Source organism: Piliocolobus tephrosceles, chromosome 1 (genome assembly GCF_002776525.5).
Source record: "Piliocolobus tephrosceles isolate RC106 chromosome 1, ASM277652v3, whole genome shotgun sequence".
Lineage (NCBI taxonomy): Eukaryota > Metazoa > Chordata > Mammalia > Primates > Cercopithecidae > Piliocolobus > Piliocolobus tephrosceles.
Genome location: NC_045434.1, coordinates 92602050 through 92626330, shown reverse-complemented (window position 1 = coordinate 92626330; position 24281 = coordinate 92602050). Strand labels below are relative to the sequence as shown.

The 24281-nt window shown below is 57.6% G+C and overlaps 2 protein-coding genes across 12 annotated transcripts in view; one reads left to right on the top strand and one right to left on the bottom strand.

Annotated features, from left to right (window-relative positions):
* The window catches only part of DCST2 (DC-STAMP domain containing 2), a 15467-nt gene extending 6970 nt beyond the window's left edge, over window positions 1-8497 (top strand). The window contains exons 9-15 of the mRNA XM_031936172.1: window positions 495-662; window positions 806-906; window positions 2905-3035; window positions 3376-3503; window positions 3876-3969; window positions 4076-4216; window positions 8257-8497. Coding sequence (XP_031792032.1) covers window positions 495-662; window positions 806-906; window positions 2905-3035; window positions 3376-3503; window positions 3876-3969; window positions 4076-4216; window positions 8257-8473 — 980 coding nt within the window. The 3' untranslated portion in view covers window positions 8474-8497. The remainder of the gene's footprint in view (window positions 1-494; window positions 663-805; window positions 907-2904; window positions 3036-3375; window positions 3504-3875; window positions 3970-4075; window positions 4217-8256) is intronic.
* ZBTB7B (zinc finger and BTB domain containing 7B) lies at window positions 8492-24281 on the bottom strand. 11 transcript variants are annotated; one of them, XM_023213887.2, is made up of 5 exons: window positions 24042-24281; window positions 16597-16736; window positions 15981-16080; window positions 11205-12364; window positions 8492-10803 (listed from the first exon to the last, which is right to left on the bottom strand). In XM_023213887.2, the coding sequence occupies exons 3-5, from the start codon at window positions 16074-16076 to the stop codon at window positions 10338-10340; spliced, it is 1722 nt and encodes a 573-aa protein (XP_023069655.1). In that variant the 5' UTR covers window positions 16077-16080; window positions 16597-16736; window positions 24042-24281; the 3' UTR covers window positions 8492-10337. The 11 variants fall into 11 exon arrangements, with proteins under 11 accessions (XP_023069655.1, XP_023069661.1, XP_023069659.1 ...); XM_023213889.3 differs by lacking the exon at window positions 24042-24281 and adding an exon at window positions 18707-19080 and having other exon boundaries at window positions 10042-10803; XM_023213888.3 differs by lacking the exon at window positions 24042-24281 and adding an exon at window positions 18003-18635 and having other exon boundaries at window positions 10042-10803.

Here is a 24281-nt window from a genome sequence, read left to right as displayed (position 1 = left end):
AAAAATTAGCTGGGTGTGGTGGCACGTGCCTATAGTCCCAGCTACTTCGGAGGCTGAGGCAGGAAAATCACTCGAACCTGGGAGGTTGAGGCTACAGTGAGCCAAGATCGCACCACTGCACTCCAGCCTGGGTGAAAAAGTGAAACCCTGTCTCAAAAAATAAATTTAATAAATAAATAAATAAATGCTTCTGGGTGGTCATGGAGGACAGGGGGGTGGACTCACTGACCATTAAGGTCATTTTAGATGTGGTGGCTTGGATAGGAAGACCAGACACCAGTACCACCCAGCTGGACCATGGGGCCAGTCCTAGGAGCCAGAACTGAGGTCAGGCCCCGGGGCACCATGAGGGTGCCTGAGGCATCAGAGGCCCCCAGCCGAGGGTCTGAGTCATCCTATGACCTGCGCTGCTCCACTTTCCTCATTCCAGAAGGTGTGGGCTTTTCTGCGTAGCAACTGCCATGAGTGTCACTCACACAGTGTCTTTGTGCCAGGTCCTGTGTTGGTGTCTATAACTGTGGAAGGGAGTGGCTATGCTGGGAATATTTATCGTGACCTGGTGTCAGCATTTGATGTCCTGCAGCAAGGCAACATCAGTATTTTGTCCCGGCGTTGTCTCCTTCGTCCCTCGGAGCCGGACAGCACTGGCTACATAGTCATTGGTATCAACCACACCTTGAGGGCCCTGGGGGAGTGGACACCATGCGAGAAATGAGGGGTGCAGACTGCTGAGGGTTTGGGGGGCATCAGGGGTGGGCTGGTACCTGTGCCTGCTGGTGAGGCTGACTGGCTGCTGTGCTCCCAGGCGTCATGTATGGCCTATGCTTCTTCGTCACCCTGTTTGGCAGCTATGTCAGCCGGCTGCGGCGAGTCATCTGTGCCTCCTACTACCCATCCCGGGAGCAGGTGAGGGGTCCAGGGCTGGGAGTTAGGCCCTGCCCCCTCCCCAGGGGGCTTAGCTAGTGGCTGGCTGTTTTGGCTTTGGGAACTGAATTCCTTCAGCAGCCCCAGCCCTCTCTCCTCTGGTTGAACTCCAAAGCAAATGACCTGGACTGCAGACTTTCTTTTTTTTTTTTTTTTTTTTGAGACGGAGTCTCTCTCTGTTGCCCGGGCTGGAGTGCAGTGGCCGGATCTCAGCTCACTGCAAGCTCCACCTCCCAGGTTCACGCCATTCTCCTGCCTCAGCCTCCCGAGTAGCTGGGACTACAGGTGCCCGCCACCTCGCCCGGCTAGTTTTTTGTATTTTTTTTTTTTTAGTAGAGACGGAGTTTCACAGTGTTAACCAGGATGGTCTCGATCTCCTGACCTCGTGATCCGCCCGTCTCGTCCTCCCAAAGTGCTGGGATTACAGGCTTGAGCCACCGCGCCCGGCCTACTGCAGACTTCTGGACCCAAGATGGGGCTGGGAGAAATGGTGCCTCTGGGGTGGGGCTTCCTGAGACAGCATTTACCTCCAAAGTTTTGTTAAAATCACAGGGGCGTTGCGGGGGTGAGGAATGAGAGATGGGGGAGAGTTGGAGAGTGGAGCTGGTGCCGTGGCTCACACCCGTAATCCCAGCACTTTGGAAGGCCGAGGCAGGAGGACTGCTTGAGGCAAGGAGTTAGAGACCGTTTGGGCAACAAAGTGAGCCTCTGTCTCTAGAAAAAAAAAAAAGAAAAGGAAAAAAAACCGCCAGGCATGGTGATGTGTGCCTACAGTCCCAGCTACTAGGGAGGATCGCTTGAGCCCAGGAGTTCAAGGCTGTAGTGAGCTATGATTGCACCACTGCACTCCAGCCTGGCAATGGAGTGAGACCCTGTCTCAACAAAACAAAACAAAAACCATAGTGGGGGCAGTGTTGGCATGTTGAGGTATAATTAAAAACTCACCATCGGGGCCAGGCGCAGTGGCTCACGCCTGTAATCCCAGCACTTTAGAAGGCTGAGGTGGGCAGATCACAAGGTCAAGAGATCGAGACCATCCTGGCCAACATGGTGAAACCCTGTCTCTACTAAAAGTACAAAAATTAGCTGGGCGTGGTGGTGCGTGCCTGTTGTCCCAGCTACTCGGGAGGCTGAGGCAGGATAATCACTTGAACCCGGAAGGTGGAGGTTGCAGTGAGCAGAGATTGCGCCACTGCACTCCAGTCTGGCCATAGAGCAAGACTCCATCTCAAAAAACAAAACAAAACAAACAAACAAAAAACCCTCACCATTGGTTTACTCATTTACTAATCATTTACTGAGCATCTACTATATTCCCCTATCTCTATGCTGGTCTCCAAGGATGCCAAGATGAACCAGACACAGTCTGGAGCTCACAGACTCGAGGCAGGCCAGACAAGCTTTTTTTTCTTTCCTTTTTTTTTTTTTTTTTGAGATGGAGTTTCGCTCTTGTTGCCCAGGCTGGAGTGCAATGGCGTGATCTCAGCTCACCGCACCCTCCACCTCCCGGGTTCAAGTGATTCTCTTGCCTCAGCCTCCCGAGTAACTGGTGGAGACATGTGCCACCACCCCAGCTAATTTTGTATTTTTAGTAGAGATAGCATTTCTCCATGTTGGTCAGGCTGGTCTTGAACTCCCGACCTCAGGTGATCCGCCCACCTCGGCCTCCCAAAGTGCTGGGATTACAGGTGTGAGCCACTGTACCCGGCCAGACAAGCTTTTAATAAGACATTGTAGTTTAAAAAGCACTTTTATTTAGGAACGAATAAAAGTGTTATGGAAAACCAGAGGAGAGAGTGGTAACTCCACCTGGGCAAGTCCAGAAGACTTCCCAGAGGAAAGGGCATTTGAGCCAAACTTAGAGGGATTCATAGGAGTTGGACAGAAGGAAAAGGTAGGGAGTGGAGATGGGCTCAGAGGGCATTCCAGGCAGACAAAACAGGGTCAAGTGGGACCCCATCCCTGATCTCCCCGCACCAGGAGAGGATCTCCTACCTGTACAACATACTTCTGAGCCGCCGAACCAATCTGTTGGCTGCCCTGCACCGATCAGTGAGGCGGCGGGCAGCTGACCAGGGCCACAGAAGTGCCTTCCTAGTGCTGGCCAGTCGGTGAGGCCACTGTCTTTCCTATAGGGGTGGGGCAAGAGGGGAAAGAAAAAGAGCCAGGAGTTGGAATGGATTTCTGTCCTCTCTAAGTGTCAAGAGATTTGGTTGAAGAGGATGCCCATTGCATGCCCTTAACGCTGTGAGAGATGGGAATTCTTAGGGGTGAGGAGTGAAGGGAGGAAGGAAGGCAGAGCCATGGAGAGGTTGCTGCTGAAGTCAGAGGGATGGAGGATGTACTGCAGGAAGTCAGGAAGTCCTCCCTGCCATTTGGAGGTTGGTGCTGGAGTGGGGAGGCTTAAGCTGGCTGGTCTGGCCTACTTAGTGTCTGTGACCCCTTTCTCAGGTGCCCTTGCCTAGGTCCATTTGTCAGCCACTTTTGGCTGCATCAGGCCTACTGCCTGGGCTGTGGGCAGCCCCAGGATGAGGGAGACGTGGAGAACACTGTGTCCTGCAGTACCCCGGGCTGCCGAGGTGAGACCCCCTGGGGCGTGTGCCTCTCCCTGCTCAGACTTACCCCACTTGCATATGACAATCCACTGTGGTCCTTCCTTGATGGACTTCTCTTGTACCTCACCTTTTGTGCCCCTCCCTTCATTACTATGCATGTTCTCCTTTACACAGAGCCCTCAGGTAGCTCATTTTCTCCATGCTTGCCTTTATTCTCCCAGGTATTTATGATTAGGATTTATGTGCAAGTGGCATTGCAGCAGTTCCCTAGTGTGCACCCTTTGACAAGGATGGTTCCTCCAGGGGTGTGAGGGGAGGCAGGGGCTGGCAGCCAGGAAGCACAGAGGGTGGGTGGGTGAGCTCGGGTTCACCTCCATTCCCCCTGGCCTCCGCCAGGTCTCTACTGCCTCACTTGCTTCCGCCTCCTGGACAATACCTGCTCTGTGTGTGCATCTCCCCTCTCCTACCAGGGCGACCTAGACCTGGAGCTGTGAGTCTTTCAGTGACATGGGGTGGCTGGAGTCTGTAGGGGCAGTGGAAGTAGCCACCCTTCTCCCAGGATGTCTGCGGGCCACTGAGATGAGAGTCTTCTCCAGGGACTCCAGCGATGAGGAGGGCCCTCAGCTATGGCTGGCTGCAGCTCAATGGAAGGACCCTGAGCAGGCATGGTTACTGCAGCAACAGCTCCAAGAAGTGCTCGGCAGGAGCCTCTCAATGGAGTCCACTTCCGAGTCCAGGTAAGCAGGAAGCAGGAGTTGGCACCTAGGAATTGTGAGGCCTAAGCAGGTTCTGCTCCATTTACAAAGGCCTTCCTGGGTGTCTGGACCTTTGCCAGGGCTTGAGAGAGACATGAGGGGAGGGGAAGTAACTGAGGTTTGCCAAGCGGCTGCTCTGTGTTAGCACCATGGCCCTGGAGGAGCTCACCATGCCCTTGGGGAGAGTGACATCGAATAGATAACAGGGTGGACAGTACCCTGATAAAGGAGTGAAGTACACTCTGGACAGCACAGAAGACACAACAGCCAATTTGGGAAAAGGGACATATTAATGAAGGCTTCATAGAAGAGGTGATAAATGAGCTGGATTTTTGTTTTGTTTTGAGACAGGGTCTCACTCTGTCACCCAGGCTGGAATGCAGTGGCGCAATCCCAGTTTACTGCAACCTCAACCTCCTGGGCTCAAGTGATCCTCCCACCTCAGTCTCCTGGGTAGCTGGGACGTCAGGCACACCACCATGCCTGGCTTATTATTATTTTTTGATTATTATTATTATTTTGTAGAGACGGGGGTCTCACTATGTTGCCCAGGCTGGTCTCAAACTCCTGAGCTCAAACCATCCTCTCGCCTTGGCCTTCCAAAGTGCTGGGATTATGGGATTATAGGCATGAGCCATGGTGCCTGGCCATGGGCTGGATTTTGGGTGCAACTTGGTGGTTTGTTAGGCTGAGAAGTAGAGGAAAGCATTCCAAGGGGAGGCCTGTGTGGGTTTGGAGAATGTGAGGCATTCAGAAGGGTAGAGCCCAAGGGATGGGTGTGACTGGGTAGAGACCTCAGAGAATGCTGGGAGATGAGGTTGGAAGTCAAGGTGGGAAGAGAGGGGCAAGAACCTTAACTTGTCATTTGAAAAGCTTAGGTTGGAAAGTGATATGCTCATATTTGTCTTTTAAGACCATAAACGAAGAAGGCAGAGTGGAGGTTGGGCAGGAGCAGCGAGGTCAGAGAGGAGCTTGTCTTAGTCTAGGAGAAGTTCGTGATGGCCTCAGGACTGAGGTGCTGAGTGTGACTGGGATTTCTATGCTTGGGCCTGGGCAGGTGTTAGGGCAGGAAGATAAACAGGTTCTGGTGAAAGACGACTGGCCCAGTTTGAGATCTTTGAGGTGTCTGTAGGGCATCCAGCTGGCGATGCCTAGGGGGGTAGTTAGAAAAGGGCAGGGCTCTGGGCTGGAGGTATATTTTGGGGGGGTTGTTGAGCTAGAGACTGTAAGACAGAGGATGAGCTAGATCATCCTGGCAGAGGGCATGGCAGGAGAGAGGGAGGGGAGAGGCTCAAGAAAGGAGAGGCAAACTTATGAAATCAAGTAGGGGGATGGGCACAGTGGCTCACACCTGTAATTTCAGCAATTTGGGAGGCCCAGGTGGGCCGATCTCTTGAGTCCAAGAGTTTGAGACCAGCCTGGGCAACATGGCAAAATCCCATCTCTACTAAAAATACAAAAACTTGGCAGGGCATGGTGGCTCACGCCTGTAATCCCAGCACTTTGGGAGGCTGAGGCGGGAGGATCACTTAAGGTCAGGAGTTCGAGACCAGCCTGGCTAACATAGTGAAACCCCATCTCTACTAAAACTACGAAAATCAGCCAGGCATGGTGGCACACACATGTAGTCCCAGCTACTCAGGAGGCTGAGGCAGGAGAATTGCTTGAACCTGGGAGGCAGAAGTTGTATTGAGCTAAGCCTATGCCACTGCATTTTAGCGTGGGCGACAGAGGGAGGATTGGTCTCAATAAATAAATAAATAAATAAATAATAATATAAAAATTAGCTGGACATGGTGACATACATCTTTAGTCCCAGCTACTCAGGAGGCTAAGGTGGGAGGGATCACTGAGCCAGGGAGGCCGAGACTGCAGTGAGCCAAGATTGTGCCATTGTACTCCAGCCTGGACAATAGTACAAGACCTAGTCTCAAAAAATGAGAAGATTAAAATAAAAAAAAAATAGAAATCAAGTAGGATCATGTGAAGACAGGTGACAGGCAGTTGGGAAATCACTGGAGTGGCTTGTGGGAATGTTTTTCATGGCATCGGGAAGACCAAAACTGGATCTGTCATGATGGGTTGAGGGCTGTCAGGTAAAGAAGACTCAGGCTGGGCGCAGTGGCTCACGCCTATAATCCTAGCACTTTGGGAGGCTGAGGCAGGTGGATCACTTGAGGTCAGGAGTTTGAGACCAGCCTGGCCAACATGGTAAAACCTTGTCTCTACTAAAAATACAAAAAATTAGGCATGGTGGCAGGCGCCTGTAATCCCAGCTACTTGGGAGGCTGAGGCAGGAGAATCACTTGAACCCAGGAGGCGGAAGTTGCAGTGAGCTGAGATCGCACCACTGCACTCCAGCCTGGGTGACAGAGAGAGACTCTGTCTCTAAATACATACATACATACATACATACATACATACATACATACAAAATAAAAGGACTCAGAAATATGGTATGTGGCTCCTGCATCACTGTTGCCAGGAGTTTGATAATGCTTTTAATCTAATGAGTGCTGTAGTTTGAAAAAATGTAAGCTTGACGGTGAAGAGAAAGACAGAGTTAGCTTCACAGAGCAAGAAAGTAGCTTGAAGGGGAGTCAGCACTAAAAGCGTTTTCTAGATCTAAGGACAGGAAGATTTGAGCATTTAGGCAGTGTAAAAGAGCGTTGGGGAGGGAGGTTTGGGTTCCAGGGCCAGGTGGACCAGGTGGCCTGCCTTAGAAAGGAGCAGGCTGGCAGAGGCAGAGGGGGAGAGTATACTTTCCCCTGAGCAGCTAAGCCCACTCCACCCTGGTGGCCTTGCTTCTCTCTGGGGAGGAGGAGGCAAGAGCACCTGCTGAGAGAGCAGAGCAGGCAGCTGGGAGTGGGTGGTAGAGGTTGAAAGACCTACCGTGGCAAGTGTGCAAAGAAGCCGACTGGAGAGGTTAAGGGATTTCCAGGTAGTGTCAAAGGCCCAGATGATGCTGGAAGCTGTAACCTGTAATGATTGCTCCAGTGCGCTTGGTTATGTGATTTTCTCTGGCACATGTGGTAGCCATGAATAGGATTCACGGGTGAAGGGCTTTTTCTGGGCAGGTCAGGAGGACAAGATGGAGCGAGAATTGAGGTGTCTTTGGTAAGAGTGTCTGACATGACTGGGGAAGAGGAGGGGCTAAGGCTCCTGGGGGCAGCCCAGGGTCTGTCTTGATGACGTGTTAGAACAGGGGCAGTGGCCAGGAGGGAGAGCTGCCTGAACAGGAGGGGCTCAGAGAGGGGGCCATGGCCAGGGAAGAACTCTGGAATGAATCCAGTGAAGGGCCAATGCTGAGGAGGATGTCTGAGTGGGAACAGAGACGACAGTCAATAGGACCAAGGAGGTTAGGGATTGAGAGGCCAGAAAATTGGATGGGTCTCTAATGAGGAGGTTGTAGGACCATACAAACAGCAGGAGTCCAGAGCCGGCATCTTAAAACAGATGTGGCAGGTGTCTGGCAGGCCTGAGGAGACAGCCACAGCACTGGTGGTACAGCTGTCGTGGCAGCCAGGGGCTTTGCAAAAATCACTAGGGGCCAGCTGGGTTTGAGAAGGTTAAGCTGCCTCCTCTTGGGAGGACTGCAAAGAAAACTGTCCAGTGGGCACATTCCAGTGTGAATGGGGCGGTGGAGGTCGTGATGAGTGGATAGGTTGAAGGGGAAGCAAAGCTTTCTTTTCAGAGGTTCTAGAGGGCCCAGTGAAAGGATAAGCTGGGTCAGCAGAGGGGACAGCTTGAGCCTTGAGCAGGTGTGACCACTGAGGTCACTAGTGGTTCTGCCCTTCCTAGCCATGTGGCCTCAGGCAAGTCACTGCCCCTGCTCAGCATCAGCCTAAAATCAGAAAATATCTACAGCCATGGGCTGGTATGCCTCGTGGGTCTGAGAGAGCAGGAGTTCCTCATAAAGAACAGGAGCTGGATCTGAACAGATGGGGCAGGGCAGGGGGCAGGGATGCACCTGTGAAGACAGAAGGTGGGTGATCCGGCCACCCCCTTCCTCTCCTCACTAGTGACCTGGATGAGGAGAAGGGGCCTCAGCAGAGGAAGCACGGGCAGCAGCCCTTACCTGAAGCCCATCAGCCTATTAGCATTCTCACCAGCCCTGAGCCCCACAGACCACCTGAGACATCCTCCGCCCCCAAAGCAGCCCCCACTCCAGCTTCAGAACCCTCAGTCCCTCTCTCACCTCCCTCTCTTCGTGATCCTTCCCACCCACCTCCCAAATAAACCAAAAGTGGACACAAGTGTGAATCTTAAATTATTATTATTTCTTCCTGTCGCTTACACCCTTGGTGGGGGGGTTGGGATGGGGGGAAGGGAATAGGAGGGGGGGAGTGCCTCTCCCCCTAAGGCACTGACTGGGAAAGCCGAAAGTAGGGAGAAAGGAGGCCACATTGTCCCCACTCTCTGGGGCTGGGCCCCAGGTCTCCCCAGCCCTGGGCTCCCCCCATCACCTGAAATGCTAAGATGAGGCCCAGGACAACCCGACCTCCCCGCCACCCCAATATATTACATCATCACTTTTTAAATAGATACAGGGACTGGTCCCGCTACCCCCTCCCTGTGACCCCTCCCCACTGTTAGGGGTACCTGGGCAGCTGTGCAAATGGGCATGGGGGTGCATGGAAGGGAGGAAGAGCACCGGGCCCCTGAACCTGCCCCTTTTAAGGAGGGGGAGGAGCCGTCAGGCCAGGAAGGGGAAATAGTGCAAGGCAGAGTCCAGGCTGCAAAAGGGGTCCAGCACCCAGCGAGGAAGGGGGGGTGTCCCCCACCCCCAGCAGAATTGGGTAGTTAAAAATCTGAAACTAGATTTCAACAAGACCAACAGAAGAGGCTATGTACAGAATGGGGGTGGATTCAATCCTAAGAGAAGAGTGAGGGGATTTTTCTCCCCTGCCTGACAGGAAGCCCAGCTGGCAAGGATCTGGGAAGGGGATCACTTTCCCACAGGTCCGCAGCCCCTTTCCCTGCGGCCAAGCGAGAAGTTCTGTGCCCACTGCCTTGACAAGGGGGCGCTGCTCACCAGCGGGGGTGGCTGAGGAGAGTAAAGACAGCTCGCTCCAGTGGCCGCGGGGGGCGCTCGCCCGCTCAGGGCATGGCCGCCAGATGGCGCCGGCTCGCCCGCTCTCCACAAGGCTCTTCCAACCCCTCACCCTGTCCCACACCCTTCGCTGCGCCAGCCCGGGGGCGGCGTGAGTCAGGGGCGGCAGCGGTGGCGGCGGCTCCGGCTCGCACCTGGGCGGGGAGGAGATGGGGAGGAGGAGAAGAGGGTAGGACGCCGCCCGGCCCGCCCTGCCCTCTGGCCCCGGGGAGGGAGCGGCGGGAACAAGACATTCCCTGCCCAGGGCCGCGGGGAGGGAGGGACAGGGAGGGGAGTGGAACGGAGCGGCTCCCCTAGCTGGGCGGGGCCCCTCTCCACTGCCCCCAGGGGCGGGCGAGCCAATCAGGCCACCCTGCCCCCTTCTTCTCCGCGACCCCATGACTCAGCGGCGGGAGCAGGGCGGAGGGGGACTGGGATGGCTCCTTCCTTACAGGCCCAGTCCCCCAGTCTTTCAAGCTTCCACCTGGCTTTCCCCCACCTACCCTTCCTTTGCCGGCCCCCTTTGCATAATTCACTGCCAGGAAAAAGGAACAGAAACCAGGAAGGAGGGGTCTCGGAAGGGAGGGGCAGTCCTTCACCCCCTTACACAGCCAAAACCCCCAAGGGGCATAGGGGCGGGGCAAGGCTTTGGTCCCAAGCCCCCACCCCCTAGAAACCCGCATAGCCGAAGTGGGACCCACAAATCAGAAATACATTATTGCTTCTACTCCCCAGGAGCAGCTGGGGACAGGGACCCCACTTTTACAATAGAGCTGTAAATATATACACAATATATGTATCACTCCTTGGGGGATCACCCCAATTTGGGGAGCCTCTGCCCCAATACCTTCTTAGCTTGGAATTGGAATGAGGGCTCTGGGAGGAAGGGCTGATGCTGACACCAGCAAGGCTCCGTGCCCCAGACCCCTGCTGTGTCTGTCCTGCATGCTCCCACTGCTTGGCATGGGTGTCCCCGGCCTTGTGCTGCTTCGGCCTGGCCCTCGTCCCTCTTTAAGAGGACTCCATGGCACCTTCAGCCTGGGGTGTGGTGGGTGCCCCTTCCTCCTCATCGTCATCAGGGGGCCCCGGGGTAGAGACCGGGGGCCCGGTGGGGGCTGACTGCTCCCAGAATCGAGCTAGAGAGAGGCGGAAGGTGTCCAGGTGGCCATTGGAGAGGTCGAGGCCAGCGGGGGATGCAGCAGCGGTAGAGGGTGGCGGGTAGTGGGGCGGTGCATCGTCCTTGCGGCGCCGTCGGGTGCGCACCTCCAGGCAGTTCTGGCCTTTGAGGTGGCGCTGCAGGTGGTCCTCCTTGGCGAAAGCCTTGTGGCACAGGTGGCACTCATAGGGCCGGTCCCCCGTATGCAGGTGCATGTGGTTCTTGAGGTCGTAGCTGTGCAGGAAGCGGGCTGGGCAGTGCGGGCACGAGTAGGGGCGCTCTCCCGTGTGCTTCCGCATGTGGATTTTCAGCTTGTCGTTCCTGGCACAGGCAGGGGTGAGGGGCAGGGAGGTGTTCAGGATGGGATCCCTGGCTCCTTCTGGTCATACCACCCTGGCCTTGTCCCATCCCTGTCCCTCACCATTTGTTACCCCACTATTGCCCCAGGATACCCTGCTGGCTCACCTCTAGCTTAACTAGGCCTTGCCATTATCCACTCTTCTGCTTCCAGCACTGCCTTCCTGGGCACCAAATCCTTCATGCTCCAGACCCACCCCCTGCTGGCTTGTTTTATTCTGCTCTCCTCATTCCAGTAACCCACTCATGTCCCAGTCCCTCCATGACCACCTACCTCCACCTCGGGTCTCCTAACTCCTTCCCCCCTCCTCCCACCCTGTCCCCTACCCAGGCCCCTGCCAGGCCCTTCCCCACTTGCTGCTCACCGGGTGAATCGAACACCGCAGACCTCGCAGGCAAAGGGCTTCTCGCCTGTGTGGGTCCTCATGTGGCGAGGCAGTTTGCCTGCCCCATGGATGATCTTGTGGCAGACAGGACACTCCTGAGGCATCTGGGAGCGGCGTTTGCGCACCAGCTTGTCTTGGCCGTCCAGGCCTGGTGCCAGGTTGTCCTGGTGCAGGGAGCTTAGGTAGGCCATCAGGTCAGGATCGATGGCATCCTCATCTGAGCCCAGCTCCTCTGGGGACAGCGGGGGCCCGCCACCCTGCGCCAGCCCATAGGCTGGGGGATATACCAGCTCCTCTTCTTCTTCCTCACCCTCATAGGGTTCGTAGCTCTGGGGCCCCTCAGGAGGGGAGGCGGTTCCTGTGGGAGGGCTGTAGCTGTCCCCCAGCCCACTGCCCCCACTGCTGCCCACTCTACCCGCCACCTCCTCCTCCTCATAGGTCAAGGGATGGGCGGGTACTGCGGGCACCTCAGGGACTAGGTGGTTTGCTCTGGCCCCCTTGGTTTGCAGGAAAGCTTTCCGGGGCTTGCGGCTGCGGCGGGCAACAGGCCGAGGTGGCGGTGGTGGAGGTGGTGGGAGGGCCACCTGTGGAGGACTGTCTTCACCATTGGGAACTCCAGAGGCTGTGGCTGTGGCAAAGGCCTGCAGATACTGGCGGGCTCGCTCACAGTCATCCTCGTCTGGGCTGGGAGCTTCTAGCCCACTGCCCTGCAGAATCTCCATGCAAGCAGCGATGACACACGGGATCTCCAGCAGGCGGGCAGCCTGGAGCACAGCTGGCATGTTGGCGCTGCTGGTGGTCAGTGTGGCTGTATAGGCAAATTCAAGGAGGGCGCCTAGTGCCTCTGGCCCTACAAAGTCCAGCTCACACACGCCTGCCCCTGCTCCCCCAGCGGTCGTCCCGCTGCCCCCGGCCCCCATGACAGCTCCGCCACCGCCCTCAGTGAATAGCTTCTTGAAGTAGTGGCTACAGGCAGCTAGCACAGCCCTGTGGGTGCGGTATTCAAGACCCTGCGTCCGGATAGTGAGGTCACATAGGTGGCCCAGCTGGCGCTGCTCATTGAGGCAGCTCAGGAGCTCACTGCTGTGGTCCGGGAATGGAATCCCAATCAGGTCATCCTCGGGGCTCCCCATCTTCTCCTGCAGAGTCAAACAGAGGGGAGGTTAAAAGCGCTTAGCCCACAGGGGTCTGGGGAAAGAGGACCAACTTTCGCCAATACTTATTGAAGGATGACTCCATGCCAGTCACCCTTCTGAGTACTTTACACTCATTTCATCTTCCAAAACCCTCCGAAGTATGATCATTGTTTCACAGACAAGGAAACTGAGGTTCAGACAGGTGAAGTGATTTTCCAAGTTAAGTGCAGAACAGTGTTCGAACTCAGGCAGTGGGCCCGGTCCTTGTTCCTAACCACTACACTATTCTATTCTGCCTCTGTGGCAGCAGGAGCCCTGCCCTTCTGGCCTTTTCATAGAGGTCCATCTGTGTCACCTGCCCCCTTCCCCATCTCTTTGGAAGGAGCAGTGGACTGGGAGCTAGGATGCCTGGGTCCTGGTTCAGGCTTCATAAGGAATTGGCTGAAGGACCGGGGGTGCTACTGGCAGCTGGCCTCAGTCATTTGAAAAGTGAGGTAACGGTCTTTGTGGTGAAACCTCCTCATAACCTGGGGAGAGGCCAATGAGAGAGTTCAGACTCACACTGGACCAAGATCTGCTGGAGGCCAGGCACAGACAGGTGCTTTAACTCAAGTTATCTCTCTCCAAAGCGGCTAGGACACTGTAAAACATATGCAAAGAAGAGAAGGCAGCTTCCAAGCATCATCCTCTTCCTCCTCGTGCCCCTCCCCTGGCTACCAAAGGTTCATCTCCCCTTCTAGATCCCCCGCTTCTTGAGGCCAAACGGGAAACACAGCTCCCAGCATCCCTCCCCCCACATCCTCCCCTCCCCCATGGGGCCAAGGAGCAGCCACCCTTTGCTGGGGTGTCACTGGCTGGCGCGGTTGCTTCCTGCCCCGCACAGATAAGCATCGCCCCCGCCCCCTCCCCCACTGCCAATAGGCCAAGTTCCAGTCCCACCCCCCAACTCCCCCTCAGCTACTGCCACCCCTTTCTCCGTATTCCAGGAGAGCCACATCTCCAGAGGGCCTTGGTCCTGCTCTCTATCCTTTACCCTCCAACGCCCAGCCACAGGAGGTGGGTGCAGAGCAGCCAGCCATCCCAAGGCTGGCAGAGGTGTGGGCAGGGGTTGGGGCCTGGAAGGGGGTGAGACCTGCTTTAAATCCTGGCTCTGCTACTATCTTGCTGAATGACCTTGGGAAAGTCATTTCTCTCTGTGCTTCCATTTCCTCAGCGGTGCAAGGACGGGGTGGAAGTAGTGGCCCCAATGGCTCAGCCCTTCAGCCCTGACATTTTGTGAGTCTGGAGCAACTGGAGACAGTGCTGGGGCCTGGAAAGAGCTGGGCTCTGGAGTCAGCCAGGTTTGAGTTTGAATCCTGTCTCTGCCACCAGTTAGCTCCATGACCTTAAACAAGTGATTTAATCTCCGAGCCGCCTTCCTCGTCTGTAATATAGGATAATTCCACCTGACTCCTAGGGTTGTGGTGAGGGTTAAATGAGACCAAATATGGCACAATGCCTGATACGCAGTGGAGATTCAATAAATGTTCTGGCCTTGGCCTAGCCTGAGGTCAGATTCCACTATACAGATGGCCTCTGTTAAGAAAACTACTTGGGGACAGGTCAGCCTCCCTCCCTTAAATCACCCTGAGGGAACCAGGCTACTACTAGCTACATGACTTTGGATAAGTCACTTCCTTTCCTGAGGAGGCCTGTTCCTCATATGTAATATTAAAGACTACCCCTATTGATCCTTAGGGCAAGTCCCACTGACATTTTGTCAGAGTCTCCTCTGCCGCATCAGCAGCTGTTCAGCCCTGGCCATTGATGGGGGGAGGTTTTTTTTGGGGGGGGGGGGGGGAATGAATGGGGGAGTTAAGCCACAAATTTTCTCTTTAGGAGACAAGAATTGCATTCTCTGTGTCTGCCTCCCTGCCTGCCCCCTTCATTGCAAGGCCAGGGCTCCTGCACAGAAACCTTAGGTGAGCAGCACCTGCATGTCCGTCTTTGCTTGTAAGCCACATCGAGGCACCCTTAGATAGCCCACCTGTTTCCACCTTAAGCCCTCAAACCACTTCTCTCCCTAGGAGCCAAGCCATCTGAGAGCTCTCCCTGCTCCCTTTAATCCTCCTGACTGTACTTTACAAATGGTACAAGTGGCAAATGGCCCCCAGACTTGGGAACAAACAAAAACCAGGTGGGCAGCAGCAGCAGGAGGAGCAGCAGCAACAGTGGCTATAGCCACTTAAGCAGCAGTAGGCACCCTCCTGGGCCCAAGTGGATCCTGTCCTTCCTAAGGGGGATGGGTGGGGCTGTCCTCGCTGTCCATTGGCTGGGAGCTGGGCACTGGCAGGCATGTGGCTCACCCCATCCCTCTCCCTCCTTCCCTGCCCACCCCACCCATTCCCGCTGCTAAGCCCGCCTCCTTTCTCCCACCCCAGGGCTGGTCTCCGTGGCAACTTGGTGTGGTGGGGGCGCTGATTGGCTGACCTCACTGTCAGGTCACAGGCTCAGGCTCGTTCACCACGCAACTCACACAGGGATTGGGCAAGGGTGGGTGTTTAACTCCTTAGGCCCAAATCCAATGCCCATGGCCAAGAGGTAGCAATGAAAGAGGGGGAGAGGCAGAGGACATGCGTGGGAAGGAGAGGGTGTTCATAAGGTTCTCTAGCTTCTGGGAAACTCCCCTAACCCTTACCCAGGGCTCTAGCACCCATGCCAATATAGATGCCACCTGGAGCTATGGTGGTGCCAACCAGGCCAAGGGGCCCTCCTAGGCCCATCATCTGGGAGGGATGGGTGGGGCAAAGGCGTCCCCTTTCTGCCAGGGTAGGGCACTGGTGCCAGGGTGCCCACCCTACCTTGGGCACCTTTCCCACCTCTGCATCCCAGAGGGCCCAGTCCCCTGACGCCCCATGAAGGCGGCCCATCCCCACCCAGTCTGGCATGCCCCCTCTTGCTAAGACCTTGTGGGCATGGGCGTGTGTGGTGGTTGGGGGTGCAGCTGTGCCAGGGAACCGGGCAAGGTCTGTTTGGTCTGTTTGCCTGGTAGGGGGAAGAACTGGGGGCCCCGCCCCATCACTCCCCTCTTTCCCGCCACCCCCCCAGGCTCCCCTCACTGTCAGGCCTGCTAGACCGGCCAAGCCGGTGGGCAGCTCTCTTGAAACTGGGCCCTGAGTCAAGCCTGCCCTATCTTTGGTTGGGGGAAGACTTCAGGGTGAGAAAGTTGGGAGGGGGTAAAGGTGGGAGTGCCTATCACCTACCCTTCAGTGCTCAAGGGCACCTGGCAGGGTATGTCCAGCACCAAGAAACCAAAAGGTGGAGGCCACTGGCCCGGTCTTGGAAAGAAAAGGGAGACGGGAAGTCTTTCCAGGTGCTGACCTCAGGCAGGGTCCAGTGCAGGGCTGGGGGCCACTAGGGCCAACACTGCTGGCTTGAGCCAGCCGAAGGGCAGGGATAGGAGGCCCTGAACAGGGCAGCTGAGTAAAGCTGGCCCCCCTTTCCCCACCCTGGGGATTAGGGGAGTGAGGCTTAGTGTGGGGGGCAGCAGGCAGAACCAGGATTAGCGGCGGAGAAAATAGATATGGGCCTGAGACACAGGCACACAGAGCCCCCCCTCCCCAGGTTCCAAGGCCCCTACCTCTAGGCTCTGCCAGGGAGCCTGAGAGGGGCCTGGCCAGGCTTCTCCAGGAGCAGCAGCTTGGGGTGAGGGAGGATGAGGACCAGGCTGTAACATCTTCCTGCCAGGGATGATGGAGAGACCTGAGGCTCTTCCCAACGCTCCTGGTGCCTTGGCTGGCCACCCCTCCCCCTTACTTCTGTCTCCTTTCTCCCTCCAACCCCCACCCCAACTCCAGCCTCAGGTTCTCTTCCTGTTTTTTTGGAACTAAGTTTGCACGAAGCCAGGGCTTTGGCCTGCGTCTGGACCAGGGGGGTGGGGAAATTGGACAGCCAGTCCAAAGTCCTCAGGGACCCAGGAATCCTTATTCTCCAGCTTCCTCCACCACTTCTCAGGGCCTCTGGGGCCCAGGGGCCGAAGCCATCTGGATTGCCCAGTTGGGGAGGGAAGGTAAAGGGGCTGAGCCTCTTCTCACATGAGGACTAGAAGAGTTTCAAAGAAGAGGTTCTTTGCCCAGGGATGCTCTGACATTTATGGAGCTCTTCTCTCCCCACCCCAGCCCCTCCAAGCTTGTGCATGCCTTCCCCATCCCCCATATGACGCTTCCCCTCCTAACCTCACCACCCCCAGCACTCACACTTCCTGGGGGCCGAGGCGGGGAAGAGAGACCGCAAGCCACGAAGGGGGAAGGAGGCGAGGGGAGTTGGCTGCTTCCCGGTGCTGTGGGGGTTAAGTCTCTGCCCAGCTCCAAATCCCCCAGTCCTGGTTCTGGGGCTCCTGAAATGAGGTAGACCTTAATGCTTCCCTACATTTTCTTTCCATGACACAAGCCCTTGCCCAGAGCCCCTTAGTCTCCATCAAGGGAAATATGAGGGAGATAAAAGATGGCGGAGGAAGGAATGGGGGCAACCCTCCCAGCCTTCGCACCACTACCTTTGGGTATTCCCTGCCATCAGCCAGCCCTCACTCTTGCCCTTCTCTTGGCCTCCTTGTTCTGTCCCCTCATTGCCTCCTTCGACCCTTGTCTTCCCTCCGCAAGTCCACCCTTTGCATTCCTTCCTTCAGCCCTCCTTGAATTCCGCACCCTCTCCACCACATCAGTGTCCCTAGGCCTCCTCCCAGGAACTGTCCCCACCTCTCCTTTCTCTTCCCCTTGGTTCTCTCTTGATCAAACCTCTCCACTTTCTCCATTGGCCCCTTGCTTCGAGCATCCCTTCCTTTCTCCCCAGGCATGTGAGGAGTGGAGAGAGGCAGAGGAATTAAATCAGGGGCCAGGCCTGCCCAACACCTGGTCTTGCCAAAAGATGGTTGAGTTTAGGGCATCCACGCCCCACTTTTGGATGAAGCAGGGGACCAAAATTTGGGAGGCAGTTGGGGAGAATGAGTGGTGGAGGGGGGTTTGCAGCGAGAGCGGATGTGGGGTGGGGGTGGAGGGACAACCTGTGCCTCTCTGCCCGTCAGAGTTTCCAGCCCTGGAGCTGCTGGACTTTCCCCGGAGGGTGCCCACCCTGGACCAGGCAATTGTCCACTTGGACAGACTCTGGCCATCAGGATTCTCAGCAGGGTCTGCCTGGACAGTGCCAGCTCCCCTTAGGGCCTGAGGAGACCGCACAAGGTGCCAGGGTCTGCCCTGTGCCCACCCCCTCCCCCCAGCCTAGTGTCTCCAGCTGGGTAACCGAGCTGGCTGGTAACCCCACACCCGCCAAGCCGCCAGCAGAAACCTGAGCCCCCCAGCCCCAGAGGACACCCCAGCCCGATCTCCGGAGCCCGGCTCTCTGCCAGCCTGACCAGCCTTCTGGCCTGGCCCAGCAATCACTCAGTCCCTATAGGCTGCTCTTCTGCCTCTCCTGATCCGCTCGGGTCCCCTTAGACACTGAAGCCTCCCACATTCCCGCTTCTCAAGCCCTCAGTTCCCTAAACTCTCTTGTGAAGTCTGGGCACCCTCCTCCTGGCCTGTTTTTCAGTCCTCTGACCCTTGGCTAATTCTAGGCCTCCAAGCCCCCCTGGGGCCTGATCTCCCAAGCCAGAGCAGGGCCTACTCACCTGAATGCTGAGGGGCCTGGCGGCAACTCCTCCTGGCCCCTGGGGGCAGCAGGTTGGGACAGGTGGGGGAGGGCCAGGCTTGGGGGGAGGTAGGGTGGCTGTTCCCCGCTCCAGCTCCCTCCTTCAAAGGGGCCGCCCACGACCTGGCCCAGCCCCTCCCCCCTACAGCCTTAACCCTCTGGGTGCTGTCCCCCCTCCCCCCAGCTTGGAGGGAGGGGTTACCGGAGGGCTGGCGGCGTGGGAGAGGGCCCAGAGTCTCTGCCTATGGTGCCTGAAGCCCCAGCAGAACCCACCCGCTCCTGTCCTTACTCAGTCCTAAAAGAGGAAAAAGGTGAGGGGTAGGAAAGGTAGGAGCTGGGACAGTCCAGGAGGACAGAGATGAGGAGGAGCAATGGGAGAGGCTGCTGGAGGTGGGACCAGGAGAAGGAAGAAGGGAGGGGAGGGGACAGAGGCGGCAGTGGCCAGAAGAGGGAGGAGGGGAACCCTGGACAGTCAGTGCCAGGGGTGACAGGTGCCTGGGTCCCAGCCCCTCAGAATATGTGGGATGGGGACCACAAGGAGGCCCTCTAGACCCCAGCATGCTCCTCAGTCCCCCAGGGAGCTGGCCGAATTCTCCCTACCTTGTACTGGGCTGGGGCCCTCAGGGGCTGGGCAAGGCGGCACCCCGCCCTCCCCATAGCCTCACCCCAAACCCACTCACATACCACAGTTCCTCGCCCGGGCACCAACCCCTGCCAACCAGGCCAGGGGGCAGCGCTCATGCCAGCCCCCAATAGCCAGGGTGATCAGGGGGAACAGAGCTGGCCTGAGGGGGATAGACAGATTGGGGGAGCTGTGGGCACCGAAAGAGGAAGGAGCCGGGAGGGGGCATCTGCTGGGAAGCGCCTAGCCCCACCCCTTGCGCAAGCTGCTGCCACCCTGGCCGGTTGGGTGGGACCCGCCTGGGCCTGAGGGGCAACTCAGGAGGGCTCTGAGCCCAGACATAGATGGGCCACCAAGTTTCATTTAAACAACTCCTGGGGTCCCTTATTCCTGGAATGAGGAGTGCCCTAGTGTCCCCCAGACACTAGGCCATCCCAAGTCCTGCTAGGCTTGGGGGTACCATAGAAATGCCCCCTAAAGTATCCCCTCCCCTTTCCCCCAACAGCTGCTGGCTCAATGCCGCTGGCCTGCTGCCCCTCACCAGCTCCCGGCCCGGTTGGCACCTACCCACCAGGATGCTGGCAGTCCTGCCCTCCTCTCCCTCCTACCCCCCTGCTCCCAGCGCCCCATGCCAACTGTGGGCCTGAGGTGGGGGAGGGTCACCCTGTGCCTTGGTGCCAGTCTGACGGGCCCAGGTCCCTAGGCCCTACAGATAAGGCCTAAGACCCTGTTCTCAAGCCGCCCCCTCAAAGGTAGCACACTGGTCAGGGCCTACACAGGGAGAGCCTAGGAGGCAATGGACAGCCCTGTGAGCAGTTAATGAAGGCTCCACACCCCAGGGTGGGGGCCAGTGTCTCTCCCTACCACCAGGTGCCAACCTCCCGGCATTCCCCCTGCCCAAGCATTTGCTTGGGCACCAAAGTCCCTGCAATTCCTGAGAGCCCTAGTGCCTGCAGCCTGCGAGGGAGTGGGGTGGGGCTGCTCTCTGCCCTTTGATCCCCATAAAGGGAGGGAACCAGCCTAGAGGGCAGGGGGCAGGGAGGGAGTTCATGGGGCCCCTCTGTTTCACCCCTGCCAGGGACAGCAGGGCAGGGTGTGGGCATCTTTTGGGTGGGGCCCTAAGGTGAGGACGGGTAGCATGTCTCAGCAAGGGAGATGGATGTCAGTCATAGGTACACGGCATCCCATGGCAATGCAATAGCAAGAATAAAGTGGGGGGATGCAGAGGGTACCCACATTCCAACCCATCCCAGTTCTGGTTTTCACCCTCATCGAGAAACACTTCCAGACTCAGCCAAATTGAGAGCTCAAGGACTACAACTCCCAGTGTGCACCACAATTGCTTTGTATGTACCTTGGGAGTTGTAGTACCCCTTGAGAAGCCCTGGGTTCTCCTCTTCCCCAGAGCCTTGCTGATGGGTGGGAAGGGCAGATGACTTGGTCATGAATCTCCAAGGGGGCTAGGTTTAAGAAGAGGTAAAAGGCTAGGATGTCCATGGTGGAGGAAAGAGGACCCCTGCTCCCAGGCAAAGGGGGAGGAAAGGAGGAAGGAAGGAGGAGAGGATGTCTGTTGAAAGGGGCATATGGGTGGGGAGGAGTTGGGGGGACGGTGGAAACAGGAAGGAAATTGAAGCCAGAGACATGAGGTCGAAAGTAAAGGCCTGGGGGAGCCCCACTCTGAGGCCTGTCAGGGACTGGGATGGCATTTCCCCATGTCATTCTGTTGGCCTGGGAGGAAGAAGAGGAATCAGTGATGTCAAAAGATAGCGAATTGATATATTTATGGGGGATCACTGTTTCTTTTGCCTGCCATCAGCCCTCTTTTGCCTGGGGCACCTTCAAACCTTGAATCTGGCATAGGTATTTGCTGACTGGGAAGCTCTGAAGGCTGACTGGTTCTGGGGAGGATAGCAGGCAAAGAAAGAGGCTTGGGGAGATCAGAGCTAGGCCTGATGGTGAATATGGTAGAAGTATATGTGGGGTTAGGCCAGGTGTAGTCAGGGCAAGTGCTGGCAAATGACAATGCTATCCTCCAGAGCAGAACCATGGCATATGGAGGCCTCAGGGAAGAGAGGGCTAAGATGTCCATCCTAAGCTGTGGGACAGGATGAAGAGGGCAGCCCTCTCTGGTCCCCCTGGGGAATTTGTTAAAGGTAGCTTTGTCCCTGTGCCAGTGAATATTAAAGATGGCAACTCAGGGGGCCAGGTGGTAGCTGGGTGCCTTTCCCTAGTAGGGGTGGAGGTCAGAAGTGGGCAGAGGACCTGCTTTGAAGTCACTTCTCCTGGGCTCCCCAAGGCTCTGGACAGATGCTTGCAGGCCCCAGCCAAGATTCTTGCCAAGACCTGGGCCTGGCTGGGTGTGGGGGTCTTTCTCGTCCCCACCCCACCAAACACTTGATGGTGGATGACAGCAGCTCTATCCCCTACCTCCCAGTCCCCCAGGCCCGCCTTGGCGCCTGGCTGCTTCTGTGTTGGCAAGAGGTGGGGGGGAGGGGGCAGCGAGGCAACTTCAAACTGTCCGGGCAAAACGTCAAGTTTACTCACGAGTTTACTCAGCACAAGGAGGGGGAAGAGGCCAGGGCGGGCACACCCCATGCCAGGGTCCTATCCATCTGCCTGTCCCCACCTTCCTTCCCCACTGTTCTCTCCTGCCCTAGGCCAAAACAGGCATAGGCCCTAAGGCCTGATGTCAGGGCAGTCTTAACTCTCAGGAAGGTCAGGGAGCCAAGCGGGACAGAGGCAGGAAGCCCCGCAGCAGGCCCAGAGGCTTCTGTCAGAAGGCAGTGCCTGCCTGGAGCCCATTCACTACTCATCTTGGGACCTTGGTCTTGGGCCAGAAGAATTGGGTCTCTTAGCCATTAAGAAGGGGGCAGTACCAGGCCAAACCTCCTCCATCTGAGCAGTCCCCTGGGCAGTGACTTCTGACCTGAAATGCCCAGTCCTAGGCTGTCCCTCAGTCTGATGCCATCCAGGCAGCCATAGGATCAGGGGCTGGTTTTCTCAGCCTTGGCTTGGAATGGGGGGCTGGCATCCTATCTGACCTACTTCCCTTTCCTCCCCACCTGCTTTCATTCTCTGCTTCTCTCCCCCAGCCTTCACTGTCCCCACCCCAGAGCGCTCCGCCCCCCATGCCTGCTGGGCCCCCTCCCCCACCCTTCCCCAGGGTGCCAAGTGCAGGCACACAAAGGGCCTGATGGTGCATTGTTAGCCCAGCCCCCGCTGCCCGCCGCGCCCTCCCTGGGCAGGCACTAGGCCAAGGAGGAGCTGGGGGCCCTGGGTGCCAGGGGGCACCATGGGGAAGAAGAAGGGGACAGCACCTGTCTTCCAGATACTGGGGTCTACATCAGCCAGGGCTGAGTAGTGATGAGAGTCCCATTAGAGCAAGCCTGTCTCCTTGACACCTGAGCCTAGTGGGCACTGCCTTCTTTCTTCCCCAGAGCCCCATTCTGGTGATATTAACCCCTTTTTGACCCCTGTGCCAAGGCTGGGGGTGTGTGGTACCCAAGGGAGGGGACAGTGTCTGGGGGTGCCAGCTAGTTGTGTTGTGCCCACAGCAACCATGTAACAGAGGCACGCTGCGGGAGCTGGGGTCCCCGGGGCCAGGGACAGAGGCACTGACAGAGATTTCTCCTTGTTTCATCAGCTGCTCCAGGGGGAGCCCCCTGCCCTTCTCCCCAGTGACGGCTAAGGAGAAACACTAACTACCACCCAGACATAGTCACAAGTATGTCCCTCTCTAGTGCAGCGCAACACTCCTTATGCCCACTCTCTCCTCCCCAACCTGATGCCCACTCCATGCCAGCTCTCCCAGCAGTGCCAGGCGGGTACAGGGGTGACCAAACCAGTTGGTGTGTGTAGGGCAGCAGGAGGCAACCCCATAATCCTCCAGGCCTCATCCCCGCACTCACACATACTCCCTTAGGGAACAGACAGTTCCCATCCTGGTTTAACCCCTCACAGCCCAATCTGGATCCCCTGGCCCTGATAAGCGGTCTCCCTCCTCCAGGAATAAGTTGGGGGAAGGAGGAATAGCTGCGCTGACTCATTCCCGTTCTCGGTTGCAGCTAGGGGTCTCCAAGGCATTCGGGCGGGGGTCAATTCAAGAACACCCTCCACCTGGCCCGGAAGCCAGGACAGCCTGCCGGTCTCCCCCTCTCCCCAGCACCCACTTCCGGTGTCCCAAACTAGGTCAGCAGCGCTCGTTTCCTGTGGGTCAGCTAGCACCGGCGCCTCTGCCCCTCCCCTGCTCCGGACCCAGGCTCCCCGCCCCCCCGCCCCCCAGGGCGCCCCGAGGTCTCACCACGTCTCAGCCGCCCTTTGATACGTGGGGGTTGTGCGGGGCGGGGGGCAGGGGACCCGCCCTCTCTCTAAACACCAGCAGGGCCGGGGCGCCTGGGCAGGCACGTGTCCGGGCACAACCCGCTGCCCACGCCGCCCCCCCAACTCCCGCCCCCACCTCGCTCTGGCCGGGACACGTCGCTCTCTTACTTGGGATGGGGTGGGAGGAGGGAGAGAAAGCTGGAAATTGAAAGCAGCGCCCCCCACCCCTTTGAATGGCAGCCTTCTGCCAGGCGCACTCTGTAGGTTCTACAACAACACAGTAGCGACCCCCACTCTGGGCTGGGGCAGGTGCGCCGGCGCCGGTGGGGGGACGGGTGGTAGGTAGGAGAATTCTTCCTAGTCACCCGCCCTGGCTCTCGGGTTCTGGGGGCATGAGCTGGCGTGGAAAAGGTAGCGGCGGTACTGGAGCCTGAAGGAAGGGAGTGGGATTGAGGGGCAGGGGAGAGAGAGGTCGTTCTATGTCGGTTCGGAGGTTGTTGCTGAGCCCCGCTACCGCTGGAGAGAGCGCGGCTCTGGAAGCGCAAGAAACCGTAGTCCAGCCGGTAACTTTCCCCCAAGCAGCGGCTCCTCCTGCGCCCCCCCAACCCCCATGCAACTGGCCTGGGGCCAACCCACCGCGCCAGGGGGCGCGGGGTGGGGGGGTGCGCGTTGTCCTAGTTAGAGTCGGTCAGCGTTTCCATTCCCTCAACTCGGTCCGGTCTGGGGTCTCCCCCTAAAGTCACGAAGGAGACTGGGGAAACGCTCAGCGTCGCCTCACCCCCTCTCCATCCCGAAGCCGCCTGTCTGTCTGATCCCAGGAGAAGTGCAGAGAAAGTTTCTGGGGACCCTCCGCCCAGGGTTGGGGGGCATCCGCAGTTCCTTCTCTGTCTTTCCTCCCAATTAAAACCAATTCCAGAGACCCAGGGTGTTGGGAAAGCACAGGGAAGGGGAGTGGTGGGAATCTGATCTGCATGCGTGTGTATGTGGGGGTCCCACTTACAGGACGGACGAAGGACACTGCAGTAGTCTCGAGTCTAGTGAACCCCGAGCCAGGAGACAAAAGTGGGGTACACTCACCTCTCAGCCGTCGGGTCCGCTGGCTGGAGCTGCTGAGGCTCGGGGTGTGGGAAGAAGCGCGTCCCCCACCAGGCCCGGGGGCTTGGGGCCCTGCTCCGGTCCTGGTCAGAAGGCCGCGGTCAGTTGCTCGCTGCTCGCTGCTGGGGGGCTCCTCCTCCGCCGCCCTCTGCCTCCTCCTGCCGCCCGCCCCCCCCCGGCCGCCCCGCGCCGTACATTCACCAGCCCCCCCCCCCCCTCCCC